This window comes from Aptenodytes patagonicus, chromosome Z, assembly GCF_965638725.1.
Source record: "Aptenodytes patagonicus chromosome Z, bAptPat1.pri.cur, whole genome shotgun sequence".
Classification (NCBI taxonomy): Eukaryota; Metazoa; Chordata; class Aves; order Sphenisciformes; family Spheniscidae; genus Aptenodytes; species Aptenodytes patagonicus.
In genome coordinates, this window is record NC_134982.1 from 26204350 (window position 1) to 26223659 (window position 19310).

Consider the following 19310-nt stretch of genomic DNA (forward strand, 5'->3'; position numbering starts at 1 on the left):
GGGCGGCAGCCCGGTGTGGCGCCGGTGGTGGAGGCGTCGCCGGCAGCTCGCCATCAAACGTGCTTTTCCCCCGCAACTCTGCCGTGGCGCCTCTGCGCCCCCCGCGCCGGCCCGGCTCTCCCTGCCGCCCCCACGCGCTCCCGTGGGGGCGGGCCCCCGAGGGGGGAGGAGCCCGGAACCGGCGCAGGGGCGCGCACGAGTGGGTCACACCCCGCGCCGCCGCGGCCGTAGCTCCGCCCCCTTTTCGAACGCCCGTGGCCGTCCGTCGCCGGTCGCCACGGTAACGCATTGGGGCGGGGCCGCCGGCAGCCAATAGGGAGGCAGCGGGCGGCCAATGAGCGGCGGCGGTTGAGAGGCTTAAATCCGCGGCGGTTGGGCTGAGCCCTGTACTGCTCTTGCCGCTCCCGCTGCTCTGCCATGGCGCTGAGGACTACCAGGGTAGGGACGGGACGGGCCCGGCCCGGCCCGGTTCGGCCGGCACCTAGGGGAGAGGGTGGGGGCGAAGAGCAGGGTGTCACGCCGCGGGTAGGGGGCTTGCTGCTCGCACCAACCTGGGGGATGGTGGGGGGCGACCGTGCGGCCCTACCGCGTCCCGCTCCCTCCTTCCCTTCCTTCCCCCGCCCAGAAACCCTCTAGCTTCGCGGGCAGAGAGGGGTGCGGCAGGGCAGCCCTCCTGAGTTCTTCCACTCGCCCCAATTTCTTCTTGGTGGGGAGGGTGGTGGTGTGTGTGCACACTTCTCTAGGGGCGCCCCCTCGGTTCTCCCCGGCTCCCCTTAAATACTCAGGTTTGGGGGGGGGGGAAGGGGGCAGCCGTGCAACCCCCCAGATCCGCATCTGTAACCCTTCGGCTTCGGGGATATGTAGCCGTGCAACCCTCCCCCCGGCTCCTCTCCAGCCCGGGCAGGGGGTAGAGGTGCGTGCAACCCTCCCCCGGTTCCGCTCCTCCAGCTCTCCGGTTTCGGGGCTGCAGCCCAGCAATCCCCACCCCCCGCCAACGTTCCCGCTCGTGGGGTGCAGCGTGCAGGCCCGGTGCCCCCCCGCCACGGTGCCGCTGACCGCCCTCCCCTCTCCCCGCAGCACACTCGCACGACGGCCGATGCCGCCGCGAAGAGCAGCCTGCCACCTGTCGCCAAGTGCAGGGAGGCCGTGGCGGCCCCCAAGATGGTGCTGCGCCCCCGCACCGCCCTGGGGGACATCGGCAACCGCGTCGCTGAGACGAAGATGCGGACTGCTGCCAACAAGGTGGTGGTGGAGGGGGGCTGCGGGCGGGAGCCAGCCACCAGGCCCGTGCTCACCACCTTCCTGGAGAAGACAGCTACCAGGAGAGCGCTGAGGGCCGCTGCCAAGGAGGAGGTGCCGCCGCCAGTCCCGGAGCCCAAGCCAGAGCCCCAGCCAGACCCTTCCCAGGTATCGCCCGTGGCCTGCCTGGGGCCGTGTGCCCCCTCCCCAGCCCTGGTCTGCGCTGCCCCTGCGGCGGGGCTGGGCTGAGTGGGGGGGCGCAGCCTCACTCGGTGCCCTGAAATAGGGGTTGTGAGCCCCTGCAGCGCTCCCGCACTGTGGGGTTGCTGGGTGCGGCTCGCCCCATGGGAGCCTTCGCTTGGCCCGCGCTGGGCTGCAGAGAGAGGTGCTGCCTGCGCTGATCCCGAATTTCCTTGTAGTTGGAGACTCGGTCTCTAACCCCCATGGAGACATCTGGATGTGCCCCATCAGAGGACATGCTGTGTCAGGCTTTTTCTGATGTCTTGCTTGATGTGGAAGACGTAGATGTGGAAGATGGTGCTGACCCAAACCTCTGCAGTGACTATGTGAAGGACATCTACAAGTATCTGAGAGACCTTGAGGTTGGTAGGGGTAGGTCAGAACTGCAAGGGGCATCTGCTGGTGCTTACGGTGAACCCGTCATTATAGGCGTGGCTTGGAGCTGGTATTCACTTTCACATATGGATTTTCCTGAGGCACTAATAAGTGATCCCTCAACTTAAAATACAAGATTAAACTGAGATGATAACATAAACAGATGCTGGTTGTTAGACCAATCAACTATAGTACTAGTACCATGCTCTTTCTAGCCTGTCTCTAGTAAACAAAGCAAGCTGTGCCCTGTGGCCTAGACCTATGGGCTATGCCCATACTGAACTCCTTGATAAACCTTAAGATGCAACAGAGGCTAGGCATTACAAATGCTTCAGCTAAGTGACTAGATCTATTAACCCTATTCCTTCCACACAGGAAAATCAACCTGTAAGACCCAAATACCTGGCTGGCCAGGAAATCAATGGGAACATGCGTGCCATACTAATAGACTGGCTTGTGCAAGTACAGATAAAATTCAGACTCCAGCAGGAAACCTTGTATATGGCAGTTGCTATCATCGATCGCTTCCTGCAGGTGAGTGTCTCTTGCCCAGTGTCAGGCAATGCTTCTCCCCTAAGCTAAAGCACAATGAGCACTGATCAGTAACACCATACATGGTTAGACATGTTACCCTTAACAAAATACTTGGCTGACAAAGGTCATTTGATGTTGAATTGTATGCACTATGTAACCCTCTCAGCTATGAACAGTGACTTGATACATCAAAACTGCTTACTCCTCTCCCTGATTTGATCTCAAAGCCTTCTAATACCCCTGCAGATGCCAATAGAGGTAACAGATGATGTACAGTTACTCTGTATATGCCAGTATGAACATCCTGCCATAGAACAAACCTTACACTGGCTACCTTGAAAAGCTGTGTTCTGAGCCAAGTCATTCAGATAAATCTCTACTGCTGCTTACTACAGGACAATGCCGTTTCCAAGAAGACGTTACAGCTGGTTGGTGTCACAGCTATGTTCATTGCCAGCAAATATGAAGAGATGTTTCCCCCACATATTGGAGACTTTGCCTATGTAACTGATAACACTTACACAAAGTTCCAAATCTGCCAGATGGAGATGAAGATCCTGCAAGCCCTGGACTTTGATCTGGGTCGCCCTCTCCCTCCACACTTCCTAAGAAGGGCTTCAAAGATTGCAGAGGTAATGCTGAGAACGGGTGTTACTGTAAGCAGTATCTGGAAAATGCAGTACTCGACTGTGGCAGCTTGTTAAAATGGCTCAAAACTTTTGAGTACACTTTTGCAACACTTTAGCAACAGCCTGGTTGAGATCTGCCTCCCACGTAGGAACAGGTCTTGTTTGTCTGCTTCCAGTCACATGAGCCTAACCCACCCAAAGCCGGAGCTAAAATGCCTGCCTGGAACTGCAGGTGACTGCTAGACTGCTGTTGAAAGGAGTGGTCCTAGACTATGAGCAGCCTAATACAGCTCAGAACTGATCTGTGATTAAGCCACTTGAATTTCAAGCCTATAGCTCCGAAAATGTTTGCTAAGGAAGTATACTTCCTGCCTGATTAAACAAAGGCTTGACAGGATACTTTTGCCTTGGAGACAGCCAATACTCAACTCTGACTTACTGCAGGTGGACTTGGAACAGCACATTCTGGCCAAGTACCTGATGGAGTTGTCCATTGTGGACTATGATATGGTTCACTTCCCTCCATCCAAGACCGCAGCAGCTGCTTCCTGTTTGGCTCTGAAACTTCTCAATGGATGTGAATGGGTAAGTCATGCTTGTCCGACTGCCTCCTAGTTTGTGACTCAGTGTGCCTGTGCACCAGCTTAAAAGGCCACTCTGGGCCAAGTGCATGCCTTCTGCTTCCCTTGTATCTCCGCATGTTCTCGTCTCCCCATGGCCCATTACAAGGGGACAGAAGCAGGGCAGTAACTGTTAACCCTCCCCTGTGAGACAGGAGACCGCAATTGCCCAAGCCCAACAGAAGGCAAAGAACCCAGCGTACTCAGATTGTGCTAGTAGGTCTGTCTAACGACTTACCTTCCTTTCAGACACCAACTCTGCAACACTACATGTCTTATGCTGAGAGCGACCTTCTCCCAGTTATGCAGCACATAGCAAAGAACATAATTCTTGTGAATGAGGGCGTTACCAAGCAGATGGTAAGAATCTCGTGGTGCAGGCGGGGAGTACGTGTGGTTAAGAGTCAATATGTGGTGCTCTGAAGCTGGCTTAGCTGAGCCACTGCTGTCAGACATGCATCAGACCTGCTCGCTTCAGCTGAAGGTCTCTGTCTTGCCAAAGTGGCATCAGCCAGCCATGAACTGGTCTTCTGTGCTAGGATGGGCTTGGCTTGACCACCAAGCCTCAGATGGCTGGAATAGTGTAAGTTTATGAACAGGGTGAACTTAATCAAACTTACTTCTCTGCAGGCAATCAAGAACAAATATGCCAGCAGCAAAAATGCCAAGATAAGTGCCATTGAACAGCTGGACTCTTCTATCATATGGAATCTAGCCCAGCATCTGATTAAGAAGTCGTAACTCCCACATGAACTCAAGCAGAATGTTTGCCCCTGTGTCTCACTGTGTATATAATGTATCTTATTTCTGTGTTTTGGACTTTTAATAAAGCACTTTCGCCTTTTACTGGTGTCCTTTGGTAGTAAAGTTGGCCAATTCCTCCTACAGCTGCAGCGTCTGGGTGGAGGCTGTGAACAGGGAGAGGCGTTGGTGAGCCCTGGGGCCAGCCCGGGTCGGGTAGGAGTACAGGCAGGAGTGGTGGCACAGGCTCCGCTAATGCAGCGGCAGAGACCACGTCTGCCAGATTAGTCAAATTGGGAGTGCAGCTCTATTAACTTTTTTTTTTGTGGTATATGTTTGTTAATCACTCGCCTATCGGCTCTACCTCTAGGGGAGTACCGGTCAGAGAGTTGTGTCTGCCTGCGCTTAGAAGTGGCGATTGTTCTTTGCCTACCCCTCTCCCCATTTTTTTTGTCTTTGTTACAAATACCGAACTGTACTCCTGCGTCCTTCTATCTGAAAGCTACCCGGGAGAAGGGGCTGCCTCGTTCCCTTCTTGTGCCCACCACAGGTGATGGGGTTTCGGGTAGGGAACAAGCTCAGCGACTAACCAGTGTCCCTTCGATGACCTCGGGCACCGTGTGTCCGGGGCGGGGCCGGGGGCTGGGGCTCGGGCCCGGCCGCCCCGGCCCGGGGCCGTCCCGCCGCACCGCCCCAGGCCGCCGGGGAAGGGCCGCCCCCCGCCTGGCGGCCGAGCGCCGAAACGCCGATACGGAAGAAGGGTGGCGGGGTCGGCCGGAAGCGCGCGGGCTGCTGGGGAGCCCCGCCCCGCCGGGCGGAAGCAACCGCCGGCCGCGCTGCCGAGGCGCGCGCGCGCGGGACGTTTGAAGGCGCGGCCATGGAGCCGCCGCAGCGGGAGCCGGGCGCGGCGGCGGCGGCGGCCGAGGGCTGGCCGGCGGCCGAGCCGGAGGCGAAGGTGGACGTCCTCACGCTGCTCCGGTCAGCGCTGGGGGGGGCGGGCGGGCCGGGGAGCCGCTGGGGCGGTGGCGGCTCCGAGCAGGCCGGGGTGGGCGTGCGGGGCGGCGGCTGCGGCGGGGGCCCCTCAGCCCCCGCTCTCCGGGGCCGCGGCGCGGGGTCTGACCGTTGTGTTCCTTGCTTCTGCTCCAGCCTGAGGGACCAGATGAAGCAGCAGCTCATGGAGTGCAGCGCTGCAGTTCGTGCCAGTAAGCTCATCCCTGCTCTAACTCCCTCCAACAACCAGCCCCGTGCTTCCTCTTAATGTGATGTTACAGTAATAACGAACGTGACGTGGCTAATATATACATTTTTTAAAAAATTACTTATCAAAAGCGCTCGCTATAATAACGAAACGTTTTTCTTGGCTGAGCATCTTACTGCATTTTCGAGACAGCTCTTGGAGACATGTTTGAATGCTTACAGAACTGCCCCGGGATTGCTGCCCGCTGCCCTTTCTCCTCTTGGGGTTCCACTTCAGACCCCTCTAACGCTCTGACACGTCATGATGGTTTTTAGGCACCTGATCACCGGCGCTGAAGTCTTACCAAAAGTCTGCCAAAGTGTTTGGCAGCAATACTGATTTAAGGTGTTTCTTCTTGTTCCCATTGTCTTTCCGTTACCTTTGTCCTCTTCCACTGAACCAGCCAGCTGCATATATAGAGCAGTGCTGCGAGCCAGCTCTGGCATGTGTAAAAAGTGCTAAATGGAAATATTTTAAAGCCTAATTATCCCTCTGACGCAGCTGATTGATAGTGTAGTCTCACTAATAGTGGACTAGATGATAAGGCGTGGAGGTAGGAATAAGAAATACGTTGTTAGTATAGCCATCAAACTGCTTATCCTTTATGCTCGGTAGCTTGGATTAAAAAGTCTCTGTTGTGCTTTTTTTAGTGACGTTCTTTCTTTGCAGGTCAAGAAAGTTACCTTGATCACGTCATTGAAGAAAAGTTTATCAAGAAGTATGTCATTGGATAATTCCAAACTTTTGATATATTTTAAAATAAAGAGGAGAAGGGTTGAGAATTGAACTTGGATCTTCTCTTCTAGTTACTCCTTCTGAGTAAATATCTGGATTAATGATCAGTACTTTGCAGGAGTCTGGTGAAAATAAAGGGAATTAAGAGAAAATATGGGGAAGAAATATTTTACTCGGTCTCCTAATGTAGTTCTGTATCAGACGTGCCTTCTAAATTTGCAGTCCTCCTTGCCATTGCTAGAATTCACTAATATAGTTCCACATGCTAAAATACTCCTGGCCTTAATAATTTGTGGTTTACAGGAAAAATTCTTACTTTAGACACGAAGAGAGCAAGTTAAAAACGTGATAGTGCTTTTAAATTTTTTGCTATCTTCACACTGTTTTTTTTTTTCTTTTCCTTCAGTGCCACACAAGGTTTGGAAAGAGAGATGGAGGAAATAAAAGTCTCTTTCCAGAACAAGACATTAGCCTTGCAAAGGTAGAATCTTCTTCCCATTTATGTGGAGGTTTTCTGTTTGTTTATGTGTGCACAAATACACGCACATATACATAATTCCGATTAAAATAGGATTTCAAAGTGATACGATGCGTGTTACAAACATGAGAGATTTTAGTACCGTTGAACCAGTAGGAATGCAGATGGAGACACCGTAGAGAACAAAAAAAAAATTACAGGTTGAAACGTGTAAACCCAAAGGTTCCTGCGAAATTGCGGAAGTCTGGCTGTATAAATGAGTAGACATATTTCTTGGCAGTATTTTACAAATGCCTGTGAAAAGTTGGAAGTTGATAGGCGTTATACGTCTCCTGTGTTACATGCCTGTTCATTTAAATTCCCACCTTTGCCCCGCTCCCTTCTGCAGACTCTGGGATTAATGGTGTCCAAGTGTGTTTGGCAAGAGAGAAAGGAGTTGTCACTCTCACAAATAATCATTGATACGCCTTTCTTGTCCTGAGAGTTAAACCCTCTTATTTAAGAAATGTGGTATTTAAAAGGTACTGAGTATTTTATATATAAAATTCCAATGTGAAAGTGGACATAAATGGAACCTTGGAAATCTCTCTTCTGGTACTTATCTAAATCTACTTCTCTCAGTTTCTTACCAGTTCTTATCAGTTACATGTTTCTTCCCCACGCTATGCAGGATCCAACTTATGGTTGCCCTGAGAAACAAAGTGAAGCAAAATGATAATGACTCACGGTAAGGTGTTCTTCGGGAAAGGCTGGCTGGAAAGGAATGGACTTTACACAGTTTAATGTGACACGTTTTTACATTACTCCGTTGTACCTTTTTTAATAGCAGGCTTCCTTCTAGTTTTGACTGAATGATATACAGTCCATCTTCTGGCTAGAATCAGCATGATCAGACCTCTTACACTCAGGGTGGATTTACGTTTGGGCTCTGAATTAACTAACCTTTGATTACAGAGATCATACTTTTTGATTCACTAGTGAGAACTGTTTGTAGTTAACAGTTTTTTGTCTTTAATGCATTAGTTACTTGCATTTATAATAGCTGAGTGCATATTACAGGCTTGTAACAGAGCCTTGCCTCTGCTTTGCTGCCTTCATTAATTAATCGTGTAGGAGCTTAAGGTCTTTGAAAAAGAATTGAAAGTTTCAAACGGGTTTAAAATTAGCTTTTAATTTCCTGCCCAATATTAACGGGTGCACACATATGAAGTGTAATATGAGAGATTTAACTTCTGTCAGAAATACAGCTGAAAACACTGCATCTCCGTGATGGCCCTGCCACGTGCCAGAATTCAGAAGCTCCAGTTGTTAGCCATTCTCAGGTGGCTAGGCTTCCTCGATGCCTTCCAAGCTCTATGGTTTGAAATGTTAGACAGACTTAACTGAAACATTAGGGAAACTGAGAGGGAAGTAAGGATGCTATTTGGCCCCTACAACAATACTTAGTGTAATAACTGTAAAAAAGAAAGGGTGCAGGAAAAAAAAGTATGCTTTATTTTGGTGTTAGGGGAAATGGGGATTTTTTTGTTTAATCCAAATAAACTTGATTTATGCTGTTGACTCATATTAATGGTCTGAAGGTATGCAACTGTGTTTCCTTCCTTAGACTGATCATGGAAACTATGAAACACATAGTAATGCTCAGCAAGGCAGTAGTTGAATGTCAGCAGGTAAGTGGCAGTTGTAGCTTCTGTCGCAGTTGTGCAGGTCTACCAACCTCAACAAGGGCAGGAGCTCAATTTGAAAGTAACAGGATTGCACAAGTCATTTGAAGCTAAATATGTAGCCCAAAGGGTGCGGTTTCTACTGATGTTAAAATTACTGAAACGATTACTTAAAGTGAGTATGTAACAAAGTCTGCTTCTAGAGCTGCCCTTAACTGCTTTTGTGGATTGAATTAGGATTTTTCAATATTTTTTGGTGCCAAGAGTCTAGGAAATACTTTCTTTTTTTTCTTTCAGCAAGCACGTGAGAAGGAACAGAAATTGATGGACATTAAAAGGAAAAGACTCTGTAAGTGTGTTAGTTATATTGACTTTGTTTTATATTTGAATGTACAGTTCATATTTTAAAGTTCTTGTAGCAATATTAATTTACATCTGAAGTAACTGCAAAACTCTCAACACAGTTATAAACCTTCTGAAAAGAGTAGGAAGCACTGTAAAAGAGCTGGTGTGTTGTCTACTTGAGCATGAGACTGACACGTTAGAATGAGAGATGCAAGAAGATACTCAAAAAGAATGTGGTGGCGTTTCATTATTTAGTGCAAGCTGCCCAGAAAATTACACATCATTTAGTTTAAATCAGTCCTACGACACCTAAAGATTTTTTTTTGTCAGACCACACCTTTATGAAATGTTTGTAGAATAGGGGAGGGGATTTACTTACAAAGAACTCTCGTAACAGTATATATGTTGGTATTCAGTAGGCTTGTTAGAGAGGATCAAATTTAGATGAGAAGTCAATCTTCAGAACTTTGTAAGGTAAATATGTTTTTTGAATGCTCCTACTGTCATATGACCAGGTTTGCCAACAGTTTTAACAACTATTGTTTGTTTGACGCATAGGAAGTGGTGTATATGTTGACAGTAATGAAAAAACACAATGAAATATCTGTCTTCATAGGAAGAATGAGCATCCCCAATATCTTCAGAAATAAGGGAAGGAATGCTGTGTCAGCGTTCTTTCAATGTATGAACTGTCCCTAAATGGTTTTATTCAGTCTAGTTTTTAGCCCGGTTTCCTATAAAAAGCTAGTAATATTGACTGCCGTTGTCCATATGTCCTTTGTATGTCTTTGGAATTTGGTTTCGATCAAATTTGAAAAAGGGGAAAAAGTCTTAAACACCTCTGACTGTAAAAGTTGTGACAACTGAAGACGGGGTGTAGGACAGATGTTCAAATTACTGCCCATCTCTGATGGAAATGCAGACAACATACAAAGTACTTTCTGTTTTGCTAGCAGCCAGGGAACCCATGGATGTACTTTGATACCAGGCAGCCACAGCACGTGTTGCCTCGTGTGAAAGGAGTATCTTGAAGTATATTGGAGGGAAGGGATGGAGTGTGAAGTTAGGGTTATTGCAGTGGAAGTGCCTTAGATGTCTGTGAGGAAAAATGCACATCTTTAGTTCTACTGCTCACCTAACTACTTCTTAATGCTTCATTTTCCTAATAATGGAACAGCACTAAAAAAAGCCGGACGACAGAAACTACTGCAAATTCATACCATGATGAAAAAACAAAGGGAGGAAAAAACAAGTATGAAAGTGAGCGAAATGCTGGAGAAGATACGTAATAACTTAGAAAAAGAGAGAGAGATGACTACAGTAATTCAGAATGTATTCCAGGTAATGTCTTGTAGCTTTTAGAAGCAAGTTTGCAGTTTTGCGTTACGGTCAAGATAACATAGTGCATGGTAAATGTAACTTCAAACAAAATTGTGTTTTCTAAAAACTTTAAGTAATGGTGGTAATGGAAAAACTGCTGTATGAAAGGAAAACCTCATGCTTTTAGCCTTTAAAGCAATACAGTTGTCACAAACTTCTTTGGAATAATGATTTACAGAGTTTAGAGACAGTCTATCAATCCATCTTTATTCCTTTGTTCCCTTAAAGGTACAAAAATAATGCATTTTTTCAGAGAATGTCTGTCACAGCAGTGGCTGTATTTCCTTACACTGAGAGTCACTCCTACACAACCCAAATCAGTTCCCCCTGAAAGGGTTAGGAAAAATAAGTAGGTCTTAATCCCATGATATCGGTGAGCCAGACTGCTGTTCCTCAATCTGCCCCTTCTGACCACAGGCCCTTCTCTGTTTGTGTCACCCACTGCAGCCTTGTGAAAGCCTTGGCCTGCAGCCACGGCCAGTCTCCAAATACTTTCAGCGGGGTAGCCTTCAACCTTTTGGTTGCCCACGTTATCAGATGCTGCTGACTAGCCTGTATGCATGCAGCTAGCTGGCAGGTCGTGTGGAGTCGCGCAAAGTGAGGAAGAAAACCTCATGATTTGGGATAGGGTGGAAGGGTCCCCCGCAGCATCCTGTGCTCAGAGGGGCTCTGCTAAAGGTCACGTGCGCTGTGCTGCAGTCTGGTACTCTGCCTCTCACTGTGTGACTTGTCCTGGCTTCCTTTGCCTGGCCCCACAGATCAGTGACTTAACTACAAAGATGGGAGGCACAGTGAAAGGTGAATTGCAGTTGCAGTGCTCTTGAGTTTATCTGTAAACGGCTCGTGAAATCCCAGTTAAGCGTGCAGGAAGTTTATTTAAAAATTTAGACCAGGGAAAAGAGAGAACATGTTGGAGGGCTTCAGGTAGAAGACAGGATATAACCACGCTGTGAATTTGGATGATCAGAAGAATTTCAAGGGCAGAAGAAGAGCCACATGTTTTTGTATTGCATGGTATGTCTACTACTAGTTTAAATTCATAATGTCGTCACGTCTCAAACTGAGAATGAGAAATTAAATATTTTAGTGGGTTTTAGATTAGATTGCTGGAATTATCTTCTGGTTTTGTATTCCTGAAATCTTCTGAGCTGTAAGTAGAACAAATCTTTGGTTAAATTTAGTAATTCCCATTTTCAATCCAGAACAGCAGGGTGAGAATGTTAACTGTGTTATCTTGAGGCAAATGTGTTTTATGTGTTTTTCAAGAAAAAACACCTCTAAATTCCTATGTTTAAAATAGGGATGGTGTGCAAGCACCTCTAGGAGATTCGAAGCACCACATTTTTTTTGCCTATGTATTGACAATAGGATCTAAAATGATACTTCCCTTTCTCCTCTTTCCCCCATCCCACCTACTTCAAACACGGCTGTGAATTTCAAGGGTTTCCCAATTAAAAATTAAAAAACAGACAGCTTTTGAGAGATTTTACTAGGAATAATCATTTTTAAAGGCTTTTTTTTAAACAATAATCTTTCTTTCTTATAGAGTATCATAATTGGAAGCAGAGTTAACTGGGCGGAAGATCCATCTTTAAAGGCAATTGTTCTACAGCTTGAAAAAAATGTCTATTTTCTGTGAGTCAGGAGAAACGGCGTTTGATTTTATACAGTGTATTTTATCAATGTACTAAATTTTATAGCTTAATATGCATCATGAAAGCACAGTTCAAGAATTTGAAAATTTAACCTTTCTGGAAGTTGTTGTCCTCTCTAGAGACTCGGAATGTGGCCACGCACCTCTTTGAAGTGAAATTTAATTCCTGATACACAACAAACGTTTGAACAGGTAGCATAGCTGATGAACTACCAGAAGAGCCACTTCATAGCTGTCCTGCCCCAAGCGCTCATCTCCCTCTGAAAGGCAGCAATAACGTAAGAAAGAAGAATAATGTATATATTTCAAGTTTTTATGTAAAAGTGGGCTGAAACCAAGGATCTGCTGTTTCTATCCTCTTCCTCTGGGCACCCGCAGGCTGCAGAGCTCCGACAGCATGCGTGACCCTGCTCTGCCCCTGTGGAAAGCCCAAACTGGAAAAGTTAGTTAAGTCAGTCCTTGGGTTTTTATTTCCCTTTTTCTTATTAAAGCATTACGTATAATTTTAAATGCCAGAAAGTTTATACTCTTAATTCTAACAGTCACTTGTGCCTGTGCTATATGCTGATTAGTTAAGCAGAGCATCCAGCAGTAGGCAGACGCAACCTGTAGATGCCGTCCCACCTGCAGGGAAAATGGAACAGGTGACTTCATGCTATCGACTGTGCAGCTAAGCAGTATTTTAAATGTACTTTTTCATTGACAATTGCATTTTTATGTTTGAAGAAAGCTGAGCAAATCATCACGTGTAACGTGTTAAAATATTGTCACTTTTAATTTGGTAAGTGAGTATCAGCTTTTAAAAGGCGGATGTATGTGTCTCGATCGAATAAAAAGAAAACGCAGGCTTACTTGAAGCTTTTGCTTCTTTTTTCACTTTTAAGGCCTTGCCCCCGCCTTCTGCTGCCTTTGTGTTTTGGCACGGCCCTACCGCCGGGCCACGCCCACAGCGGGCGAGGCACCGCCCACAGCGGGCGTGGGCACGCCCGCTGTGGGCGGTGCCTCGCCCGCTGTGGGCGTGGCCCGGCGCTGCCCCTCAGGCGCGGGCGGCGGGGCGCGGCGGCGGGGGGTCACCATGGGCAGTAAGATGGCGGCCGCCACCAGGGTCGTTCAGGTAACGGCGCTCGGCATGCGGCCCGGGGCGGGGGCGGGGGCGGCTGGGGCCGGGAGCCCGACTCGGGCGGCCGGCCTCGCCCGGCGTGCGGCCGCCGGGGCCTGAGGCGCCGCCGGGGAAGGTCGGTGTCCTTGGCGCGGGGGAAGAGGCGTGGGGTGGGGCCCGCCCGGTGTCGCCGGTCGTTTGATGCCGGTGCCTGGTTCTCTGCTGCCAAAGGATGCTACAGGGCAGCCCGCGCCCTTCGGTGCGCTGTTCAAGAGGGGAGGGCGCTAGCCGGCAGCTCCTTTCCAAGCCATCCCTCTTCAAGGTGAAGGTGAGACGTGGAGTCATCTTCGAAAGGCACGTTTCAAAAATAAGCTGTGTGTCTTCGACTACCAAGCTTTATAATTTGTAGGTTTTTTTCTTAATGGAGCTCGTCAATCCTGTCCAGCCACCTGAACTAATACGTACAGGCAGAGCACAGCTAGCACGTCCATGTGCTGAAACTTTGTAATTGCATTTATGCGACTGTGGTAGCTGTTTCTGCGTGCGTGCGTGTGCGCACGCACACAGTGCTGTGAGAAAAGGAAGAGAACGCTTTTTCCTGCTTAGGACACTGGGGTGGAGGAATGCCTTTAAAGGTGAAACTTCTCCGTGGGTGAACACTGAAGGTTAATAAGTAGTAAGTTTATCAGAGTGGTGGTACAGAAAGCAGCGCTATAGAAGTGGTTGTTGTATGTTCCATTTTATTATTGTGAAGGTAATGTGTGTCTAGAAATATATTTTACTCTCCCTGTTTCTCCTGCTACCTTGCCTTGTTCTAGGTAGTCAAGCCGCATACTCCGTTAATTAAGTTCCCGGACAGAAAAAGTAGTCCCAGGCCTAAAAGTAAGTTATTTAATCTCTACATACAACTTGTGCCACCTTTCTTTGCATTAACTGTTTTATATAAGAACCAGCACACAATTTTTCGGCTTCAACTACGTGACTCAACAGATTTTGAGCAGGGTTTCTGAAACATAGTTGTTCTAGTTTGAAGGCAACGCTTTGACTCTTCCTTTTCAGACTCTATACAACTGTGGGAATACACATAACACATGCATGTCTTTATTTCTTGGTCAAGGCAGATTCACAAAGATTTCCAGTGGTTTTTTTCTACTTATACATAAAGTCCCATTTTTCCAAATACTAATATTTGCCTGAAATGATTGTGCCCAAGTCAGTTTGAAGCAGCTTTAGGTATTCGGTGATATTTGCAGAGATGACGTTGCATTTTCCTCATCTCTTCTTCTCTTGGAGTGTGCGATGTCTGTGATATTTAAAATCCTGATTATAGCTGGAAGAGCAATCCAACTGTACATTTTAAGAAGTCTTTCCTTGTGCTACTAATTAATGCTGAGAAAAAATTAATTTCATTGCAATCTTTGACATTAATTTTTATAGCTACTGCTATGTTGACATTTATAGGATTCCCAATACTGTTACATTTAGACAAAAAAGTTATTTGAGTGACGTTTTAATATTCCTTTTGAGTCAACAAAGCATTTGAAACTAAAGTAGGAGACGTCTTAAGAAGCTCTGTTATGTTATTCTCACTTGTTTAGAAATGATACCGTACCACGTTATTTGCCACAGCATTATCACGTTTGTGAGTTAGCTTAAAGTTTAAACTTAAAGTTTAGTTTATCCATTAACATTACAAAGTATCTACAGTGCACATCAGTGCCACTTCTGACTTACCTGTGAACTCTTCTGGAAGTATTTTCTGCAATAACTTTCTGCAAGAATTCTGTATGTCGTGCACAATTCAGCCAAACACACCACCTCTCATGCCAGTCAACTGCTTTCTCAAAGGCTTGAAAACGTGTTACTTGCCTCTTGTTTATCTCTGCATCAGGAGATTTTTGTGACTATATGTTTTAAGTAGGTTAGATTTTTCTACCTTCATCAGGTTGTCATCTCATTAGTAACTTGCAATCTACCTCGTCTTGCTTGAACGCCGTAGCAATAACTGCGTTTCAGTGTACCAGACTGTTGCTTCTACGTAGCCAAACAGAGCTCTGCAGATCAAGACTAAACTTTTAGGGATGTGGGTGCTTGAAAGGCCAGTCAAATTTTTTTACCATATTACTACTGCAACATGATCGTCTCAAACAGGGAGGGGAAAAATGTAGTAGAGACTGTATCTGAGCTAAAGCAACAGCAGTATTAAGTCTGGTACTTCTGAGTCTTGACTTCTGATGTTTTTAATTGGCTAATGCATCTACTCCAACTGCACTTCAGACTTTGAAACATACAATAGAGGAAAATCCTTGGCAAATCTCTAGACATTTTTGTGGTGTATGAAACAAACTTGGAGAAACTTTCTTGTTTTTTCATACATAAGGTGTGTTACTTCTTGAAACAAAAGTACTTTGCCCCTTGTTCAGAATATGCTCCTTCTGATGGGCTCTCTTTCGCCGCGCTCTGTTTGGGAGCTTCCGTTGTTCCTGAACCACCTGATCAGCTTGGGACTTTCAGATGCAGTCTTCTGACTGCGGACTTCTGAATATGCCTCTCAATAGTGGGTTGTTTTTTTTTTTACCAATGGTGTTTTGATCACATTGCTGCAAGTGTTTGATGTCCCAGTCCTGCCATTGACTCAGACTCACTGTGGCTAAAACTGGCTCCTCGCCTTTGTCCGCATTGATCTTGTTGGAGGCAGAGAGGCAGGCAACGCTGCCTGGTATTTTAACTCCTCACATTCTTTGACTCATCCAGTCTTGATGCTGCTTATTTTATATATATAAAATATATAGCTTATATATAGCCCCTCTGTCCCAGCTGTTTAGATGTTGCATCTGTCTTGCTGATTTTTTCAGGAGCACTGAGAGAGACTTCCTGTGGAAGCATTCTGCTTTACCAGGTGTTTTAACCTTATATATAGAGGTCTGAGTGCTTATGAAGTAAACATACTGCTGTGAGACTCCGTCCTGCCTGGTGGGGTAATTGCGTACTTCCATTGTAAAATCAGCCATGGCGGGACAGGCCTAAGGTTCAGAATGCTGACTTTGACAACACTGCCCTTTTGTCATCTCTCCTCCTATCCTCAAACTCAAGGCACCTTCTCTAATGTGAATTCCTTAAGCCTAGCTACTGGCCTTCACCTGTAAAGTACTTCATGCACTCCATGGTCTCTGCATTTCATTAACGTTGATTGCTGATGCCCGATATTTGGTGGTCATTCTGCACATCATTAACAAAATTTGATATGATGCCATTTTTTGATACTAAAAATGGGTACAACACTGCATTGCATGTTGTGGTATGTCATAGTTGTGAGCTTTATCTTTCTGTAAGCCTCTACCTCTTTTTCACTTGTCTGTCTTTATAGTCACAATAGACAAAAAGCATCATCTCAGTGCATCTTAGTTATTTATCTGTTACCTTTCTACATAAGTGCCTCCACACACACATTTATGATACTTTATGCTTTTTCTGTAAGTACAGCCTTCCAGTGAAAAAGCCTTTGTTAGGCTATATGCTGATTTATCTTCTGTTTCCACATCATTATTTCTGCCACTCAAACGTGCTTTCTTTCACTACCAGAATTTTTTCATTATGCCCTTGATACATTTAACAACAATAGAAACAGATTGTGAGAAGTAGAGTGTCTTAATTCTTTGAAGTATTTGTTATAATGAAGAAAATTGTCAATAACTGGTAACTTTTATCGGCTGCTCATTAATTAATTTTATAGTCTTCTTATATTCTGTAAATGGTTTTGCAATCTGGCTTTCAGTACAGGAATCTCTACAAGCAACTGTGCCATCTCTCCATGCTTCAAAAGCACAGGAGTCTGTAGGAGGCAGATCACCGGCATTTCAAAATACTTCACCTGTTAGTAGAGTACAAGGTACACCAGACACTTCTGAATTAGCAAGAACCTTACCTCAGAAATACAGAAGGAAACTTATGTCAGATGAAGAGATTGAATATATTCAAGTAAGTTTCATTTATTGGTGTGTTTTGTCTGTATCTACCTAGCATTTAGCTTATTTCTCCACCTTCTTCAAAGTTCCAAATACGGTATTGCATTGTAATTCTTGGTAAGGGTGCGCTCCCAGCTTTCACAGCTTTGATGCACAATACCCAGACTACAAATGGTTAATACACAAGGTACCCAGCTCTCACTAATTAGTAGCTTGTGGTATTGCTGAGTAGAAAGGTATGGACTTAAAACAGACGTGCGGATAGCTAGCGATAGTCGTAGCCTACCTTAATCACCGTCACTACCTGTTTTGTAACAGCTGTTTAGTGTGTAATTTGAACGTGTGCCATCTCTCCATGCTCCAAAAGCACAGGAGTCTGCTCTTAGACCAGCAAAGGCTATTAGCAGGTGATTGAAGTCCAAAATATTTCTCAAACTAGTTTTTGTAAGTTACTTATTAGTAAGTTAACTCTTGTATTTCTAGCAGTGGAAACATTTTATTAAATTTGATACAAATATTTTCTGCAGTATTTGCAAATACGGCATTGTACATGAAAGGCAAGAAAAACCTGCTTTTGTTCTGTAACAATTCTCAGCTGTAAACACTGATGCTTAAAAAGGGAGAATGCACAAAATTTGAAGAACTTGTGAGATGGGTGTGAGTTTGAAATGAAAAGACGCTTGCATAGCTTTGTTAAATGATAAGGACACCTACAGTGTAATCAGGTTAGCAGAGGAAATCAGTTTTCCTGCATGTATGTGGGTAGGTTGTTATAATTAGAAATAAAATGAGTCATTTCCCATAGCAATACACTTCTAGCATAATTTTTCTAACGGTGAGGTAAGTTGTAAAATAATTTTGTTGGCAAAATAATGAGTTGAATACCTTTCTGACTTCTCATGAGGATTGTGATGGCTCACCTTGGCTTTGTTTTTACTTTGCACTTCGGAATTTGAGCAGTGAAAATAATTCTAAAACTTGCATTCACTGCTGCTGTGTTAGTCAGACCTTTCTAAAGTGAGCGGGAGTCAGGTTTATTCAGAGTGGGAGGAGTGGAAGCAGCTGCAGTTGTCGGTTGCAGGTGTTGATCTTTTTGTATTCTCCCCTGAAAAAAATGGAGCTGTTGCTGGTAGATGCTGCTATTTGACACTCTGTGCATGTTCTTATATGGATTAAAAATCAACGTGTAAATCGGAAATTAAAGTAGAACTCTGGTCTGTAACAGTGCAAAAGAAGATTTGATCTCCATTTCCCGTTCTTTTAGTGGAATATATTTAACTGTCCGCTTTTCTTTTACAGCGTGGAGGTCCAGAATAAGTACGGACGATAGTTTGTCAGCCACTGTTGAAGAACGAAGTATTGTATTCACAGTAAAGGCATTTCCTTAATATTATAAATGATACTAATAGCTTTAATAAAAACCCATATGAAGGGTGAGAAGGTTGACACAACACGCTATATATTACTAATTTGTGATTGAGAAGGATTTTCTGTTGATGGCTAACTAGCAATTGAATATACTTGATGTCCACCCCATTAAAATATTTTTCTAATTAGCCATTTGCAAACTTGACAATAGAACCGAGTCATTTTATTTCCCTACTTAAAAAGATTCGAATGTCTCATCAGGGATGATTTTACAGGCGGGAGAGGGACGCTGAAGCATTCTCAGAGGTTGTTGGGACGTTGTGGTTGTTCTTGGCGGTTACGCAGCTTGGGTCGGGCAGTTGGGCAGCAGGCGTTTATCCACGAGGATCAGACCTGAGGTTGGGAGTGAAATAAAAACAGGTTCTTCTGGGATAATTTACATCGTTTACTGTGTCAGCAGACAGCCCTTTGGGTCCAATTACAGTTAGAAGTCCGCAATACGCCTGATCTGAAGGCTCAATTTTTAACGGAACGGCAGCGGGCAGGCCTTAGCTGCGGCCTTTGACGCGTCAGAGGGAAGCGAGCCTGGGCGGCCGGAGAGCCCGTGCCGCCGGCAGGTACAGCCGCCGCCGGGCGCCTCCGGCCGAGGGCCCGGGCAGGGCGGCCGCCTCCGGTGCTGGGGCGCCGCTGCGCCTTCCCCCCGAGGCCGGGGCCGTCCCTCCCCTCCCCTCCCCTCCGTCGCGGCGGGTGACGGCACCGGCCGCCCCCTTCGCGCCTCCTCCGCGTCACCGGGGGCGGGGGCGGGGCCTCAGGCGGCTCCCGCGAGGCGCCGCTGGCTGCGCGCGCAGGGGGCGGGGCGAGGGGCGCGGTGACGCCGGCCGTTGCCAGGGGCGGGGCTGGCTGGCGGGCCGGAAGCGGGGCGGGGCGCGGCAGCGGCGGTGTTAAAGCCCCGTCGCCGGCCTCGCTGCTCCTCCGCCAGCCCCCTTCCGTCCCCCCCTCCCCCCCCC

At 46.6% G+C, this 19310-nt stretch overlaps 3 protein-coding genes across 3 annotated transcripts; all 3 read left to right on the plus strand.

The window, feature by feature from the left end:
• The first annotated feature begins 406 nt into the window (after positions 1–406).
• CCNB1 (cyclin B1) lies at positions 407–4477 on the plus strand. The gene is made up of 8 exons (XM_076362089.1): positions 407–438; positions 1078–1407; positions 1659–1841; positions 2230–2388; positions 2784–3020; positions 3462–3602; positions 3887–3997; positions 4268–4477. The coding sequence occupies exons 1-8, from the start codon at positions 418–420 to the stop codon at positions 4376–4378; spliced, it is 1293 nt and encodes a 430-aa protein (XP_076218204.1). The 5' UTR covers positions 407–417; the 3' UTR covers positions 4379–4477.
• A 778-nt stretch (positions 4478–5255) lies between these two features.
• CENPH (centromere protein H) lies at positions 5256–12722 on the plus strand. Its single transcript, XM_076362122.1, has 9 exons — positions 5256–5356; positions 5525–5580; positions 6285–6333; positions 6757–6831; positions 7499–7555; positions 8435–8498; positions 8790–8841; positions 10015–10178; positions 11764–12722. The coding sequence occupies exons 1-9, from the start codon at positions 5256–5258 to the stop codon at positions 11854–11856; spliced, it is 711 nt and encodes a 236-aa protein (XP_076218237.1). The 3' UTR covers positions 11857–12722.
• Positions 12723–12897: 175 nt separating this feature from the next.
• LOC143172552 (alpha-ketoglutarate dehydrogenase component 4-like) lies at positions 12898–18516 on the plus strand. Its single transcript, XM_076362123.1, has 4 exons — positions 12898–12985; positions 13789–13852; positions 16746–16948; positions 18235–18516. The coding sequence occupies exons 1-4, from the start codon at positions 12947–12949 to the stop codon at positions 18250–18252; spliced, it is 324 nt and encodes a 107-aa protein (XP_076218238.1). The 5' UTR covers positions 12898–12946; the 3' UTR covers positions 18253–18516.
• Positions 18517–19310: the final 794 nt, after the last annotated feature.

Coding starts and splice junctions, on each gene's coding strand:
- CCNB1 (XM_076362089.1), top strand. CDS start 418: ATGGCGCTGAGGACTACCAGG. Junction 3,021..3,461: donor GGGCTTCAAAGATTGCAGAG/GTAATGCTGAGA, acceptor GACTTACTGCAG/GTGGACTTGGAACAGCACAT. Junction 3,998..4,267: donor AGGGCGTTACCAAGCAGATG/GTAAGAATCTCG, acceptor ACTTCTCTGCAG/GCAATCAAGAACAAATATGC.
- CENPH (XM_076362122.1), top strand. CDS start 5,256: ATGGAGCCGCCGCAGCGGGAGCCGGGCGCGGCGGCGGCGGCGGCCGAG. Junction 6,334..6,756: donor GAAGAAAAGTTTATCAAGAA/GTATGTCATTGG, acceptor CTTTTCCTTCAG/TGCCACACAAGGTTTGGAAA. Junction 8,842..10,014: donor CATTAAAAGGAAAAGACTCT/GTAAGTGTGTTA, acceptor ATAATGGAACAG/CACTAAAAAAAGCCGGACGA.
- LOC143172552 (XM_076362123.1), top strand. CDS start 12,947: ATGGGCAGTAAGATGGCGGCCGCCACCAGGGTCGTTCAG. Junction 12,986..13,788: donor CCGCCACCAGGGTCGTTCAG/GTAACGGCGCTC, acceptor GCCTTGTTCTAG/GTAGTCAAGCCGCATACTCC. Junction 13,853..16,745: donor AAGTAGTCCCAGGCCTAAAA/GTAAGTTATTTA, acceptor TCTGGCTTTCAG/TACAGGAATCTCTACAAGCA.